The sequence below is a fragment of the Amblyomma maculatum genome, chromosome 2 (assembly GCF_055883805.1).
Source record: "Amblyomma maculatum isolate TAMU_Amacu chromosome 2, ASM5588380v1, whole genome shotgun sequence".
Taxonomy (NCBI): domain Eukaryota; kingdom Metazoa; phylum Arthropoda; class Arachnida; order Ixodida; family Ixodidae; genus Amblyomma; species Amblyomma maculatum.
This window is the reverse complement of record NC_139345.1, coordinates 136,674,254-136,678,541: the sequence shown is the minus strand read 5'-3', so window position 1 is coordinate 136,678,541 and position 4,288 is coordinate 136,674,254. Positions and strand designations below refer to the sequence as shown.

Here is a 4,288-nt window from a genome sequence, read left to right as displayed (position 1 = left end):
GCTTCTGTGAGATGCGCCACAGCGACACATCAAACTCCATCACGTCCAGTATAACACTGTTGTTCCTCTTACTCTTATCTACACCCGCTTGTTTGACGGCTTCCCAAAGCCCATATATAATCTTATGTACATCGCCCAGCAGAATCATGCATTTCCCCAGACTATATAACACGTTTCATGCAATTTTATGTAATAAGGCTCGCAGCATTATGAATAAAAATGTAGGGAGGTAATCATTAAAGGTCTGAAAATGAAATGGTATGGTGTACACATGTACATACATACATGTTTTTCCTAAATTTTTTCTCTCGATATATCTCCAAATTAGAACACCTGAACAGGTGCAGATGACTATCGCGTTACACATTAACCATCCAGAAAGTGTTTAATGACATTTGCAAAGCTAGCAAACGAAAGTATCGTAAACGCGAAAAAAAAAATGTACCTTTCTGGCCTTCACAACGAAATATAGCGTAACTCGTATGCCTTTTCCCCTGTATTAAGTTCCTAAATAAGCGCAATCCACTTGCTATAAAAATGCCTAAGAAAACACTCATGGTTTAAAACCAAAATTCTGCCTAGGCGCGTGGGCAGAAAACAGGCCACATCTATAAAGCGGGTGAAAATCTGGTGTTTGGATGGCTTTATTTACATTTAAATAAATACAGAGCTCTGAAGTATTTATCCGTGGTATCCATGTCCATGTCCATGTCCGTAGCTGATGACTTTATAACCGTACCCGCCGTGACCGTATCCGCCGTAGCCACCATAGCCGCCGTGACCGTAGCCTCCATACCCGCCGTAACCGCCATGACCGTACCCTCCATATCCGCCGTATCCTCCGTATCCGCCGTATCCACCGTAGCCCCCGTGTCCGTAACCACCGTAGCCTCCATATCCTCCGTAGCCGCCATAGCCTCCGTGTCCGTAACCACCGTAGCCGCCATATCCTCCGTAGCCACCGTAGCCATGCCCATGTCCGTAGCCAGCAGTAACAACAGCGATCACAATGCACAGAGTGAGCAGGGACAGCTGAAAATTAAACGAAAATAATATTTCTGGCTCGACATTATAGAGGTTAGCACAACAACCGCCGAATTTATATGAACGCAACTTGAGGTGGGCGCACGATGGCTGCCCGTTGTCATGCACAGTTTTTGTAGGCAGTACTGAGGTAAAACACTGATGGCCGTACCGGAGCACTACGGGATTGAAAACAGCTGAAAGGAGACCTAAAGACAAAACAAGGCGTTACATGTGTCTATTTAGTTTGTGAAAAACACAGGTGGTTCCCTTCAATAAATGGCGATGCAGAAGGGTACATGAAATGAAATGATTAACGCGCACGAAAACTCTTTTCTACAAAGATTTAAACAGTAGAGTACATACAAAAGCGTTTCTTACTAGGGTCTTCATGATTTTCTTGTAACGGCGAGTATGCGATGTAAAGTATCCGGTAGCAACGTCTGCAGCGCTGCAACTTCGAATTGCTGCCCTGCCCTAAACGCTCAGCAGGGCTCTTTATATACCTGCTCTTGAAATCGGACCACTGTTATCCGCCCCAATACACTCTCTCACTGAACAGTATGAAGGAGAGAGCAAACAGGTAACAGAAGCGGTGAAGGAAAGGAGTACTATCTGGAAGCAATTGGCCGTGTTCTCGGCAAGGTTCGCTTTCCTGTCCCCTGCGTTTTCAGTCGGTGCTGTAACACTCTTACCTTCGTGGGCAGAGTAGAGACAACGAAAGAACGCTGTAGCGAAAAGAAAAAGGCACATAGGCATGCGCTACGGCTCGACGACCGGAGATAGCTTGCTTTTTCCAGTATTCTGTATACGTCCTGCAAGACGTGAGGCCAGATTTATTAGTATTACTTGATTTGTGCACTGAGAATTGCCGCTTGATATCGTCTGTACATAATGATATTGTAAAGAAAAAAAGAACGTAGAGTTGCTACGCGGGCTTTCTTGACGCATGTCTTTTTCAGATATTTTTTTATCAATTTTGGAATGTGATGCTTCGGGAAGTACTATAAAAGTATTGCCAGCAGAAAACATTATGGGATAAATTTTGTATGAAAAAAGAAGCAGCGCTATATTACGACTCACTCGTGGGATAATATTACAACAGAGAGAGTACGCACCTGCTCTATACAATTCAGAAATCTGGAAAAACTGTATTATGCTGCTGCGCAAAGTAAATTTTCCGCCATGCTTGCATCTCGTACACGTTTGGTGCTGCTAGTAAGGAAACCGCTGCCACCATCAAAGTGTTCAGAAGTACAGCTGCTGCTTACTGTTTTGCCTATGGAGAGTAGCACTCGTAGTTGCGGCATAGAGATAGTTATAGATACGGAATGAAAAATTATATGTGTAATGTTAAGGGATTGGAACTGTGCAGAGCAGACCAGAGAAATAACTCGAGTTAATGGCATTCTAGTGGAAATCAGGAAGAATAAATTGATTTTCAAGGGCAAGAAAGCGAAGGGGGAGGGGGGGGGGAGGGGAGGTGCAGAAAATTAGGTGTGTGGATGAGGCCAAGAAGTTTGCAGAAGTCGAGTGGAGGCAGCTAGCACAGGCCCGGGTGAATTTCGGAATATGGGTGAAGCATATTCGTCATGCACTAGTTATAATGAGAATGATGATAATGCTGCTGCTGCTGCTGCTGATGATGATGATAATGAGGACGTATTTTTGGCCTTCAGAATATACCTGTGCAGCAAATAGTGAATCACGGACTGGGTACTTCTCGGCCACCGGCTGTACTGTATTCCTGCATGGCGCGCAACTTTCTTGACAGTAACTGTTAATAGTATGATGGCGAAACTGAAAAGAACAAGCTACTGGCTGCTTACATTAGCGAATAAATGAGTCGCGTCGAAAGGGTATGAGACTATACTTGCCTTCTGACGCGATACAGAAAACGATTTAATCGTGTTCATCTGATTTCGAAAGAACAAACTCAACGGACATCGTTGCCCTCAAAGGAGCTCCAAACGTTAGCAGGGTAAAGAGAACACTAAATCGAACAAATCGACCTTCAATAATTCTAAGCAGTCGCCTTCCTTTCGCAGATGCATCACCATTATGTGATATTCAATATTAGACGAATATTATGGATAAAATAAAGAAACATCGATACTTTATCTATAGCGTATCGACGATAAGTTTCATGATCTGCGGCAATATACATAAAAAAAAAACGCTAAATTTTGCGGAGGATTCTGCGAGCAACTGGTCCAAAATATATGCCCTTGTGGAGGCAAAGCCCGTTTTCTAAGTTCATACGCACCAAGGAATATCACGAGGCTCGCACTTTTTGCTGTGTTTGTAGTAAAAAGCTATATTGGGTGGAAGCCATGGTGTGTCTTTATTGTATACGCGCTTGTATGTGGCGGCGCCTGTAAGCACTAAGCGGCAGACACTGACCACCCTTCTGAAGCTCATTCTGAAGCTGAACAAAAAAAAAAAAAGTTTGGGTTGGTTTGTGGGGTTTAACTTCCCAAAGCAACTTAGGCTACGAGAGACGCCGTAGTGGAGGACTCCGGAAATTTCGACCACCTGGGGTTCATTAACGTGCACTGACATAGCACAAGGAAATGAAAAGGAAATAACACGAAGAATAAGATTGGGATGGAGTGCATTTGGCAAGCACTCGCAGATTATGACTAGCAGCTTACCGGTATCGCTCAAGAGGAAAGTATACAACAGTTGCATCTTACCTGTATTCACCTATAGGACTGAAACGTGGAGGCTAATCAAGAGGGTTCTACTTAAGTTGAGGACAACGAAGAGAGCTATAGAACAAAAAATGGTAGGGGTAACATTAAGAGATAGGAAGCATGCAGAGTGGGTCAGAGAAATAGCTCAAGTTACCGACATTCTAGTAGAAATTAAGAAGAAGAAATGGGCATGGGCAGGACTTCTAGCGCTAAGAGAGGATAACCGATGGTCGCTTAAGGTAATAAACTGGATTCCAAGAGAAGGAAAGCGTAGCAGGGGGCGACAGAAAGTTAGGTGGGCGGATGAGGTTAAGAAGTTCGCAGGGGTCAAGTGGATACAGAACCGGGTTAATTGGAGAAATATGGGAGAGGCCTTCACCCTGTCGTGGGTATAGTCAGGTTGATGATGATGATGATCTGTGTCGAAAGTGAATGGAATGCGTGATGTGCGGAGAACATTTTTTGCTCCGCTGCTTATTAAGCCAGTGGCCTGGAAATGCTAGTGAATCGTGCTCATTACCACGCACCTCTGGACATTTCAAATGACGGTGTTTGCGTGATTGCTTCGC

At 44.1% G+C, this 4,288-nt stretch overlaps 1 protein-coding gene across 1 annotated transcript; it reads right to left on the bottom strand.

The window, feature by feature from the left end:
• Window positions 1-681: 681 nt before the first annotated feature.
• On the bottom strand, window positions 682-2,333 carry LOC146199998 (uncharacterized). Its single transcript, XM_084592251.1, has 2 exons — window positions 2,295-2,333; window positions 682-1,032 (listed from the first exon to the last, which is right to left on the bottom strand). The coding sequence occupies exons 1-2, from the start codon at window positions 2,331-2,333 to the stop codon at window positions 682-684; spliced, it is 390 nt and encodes a 129-aa protein (XP_084448377.1).
• Between the last annotated feature and the right edge of the window lie 1,955 nt (window positions 2,334-4,288).

Coding starts and splice junctions, on each gene's coding strand:
- LOC146199998 (XM_084592251.1), bottom strand. CDS start 2,333: ATGCCGCAACTACGAGTGCTACTCTCCATAGGCAAAACA. Junction 1,033..2,294: donor TACTCTCCATAGGCAAAACA/GTAAGCAGCAGC, acceptor TTTAATTTTCAG/CTGTCCCTGCTCACTCTGTG.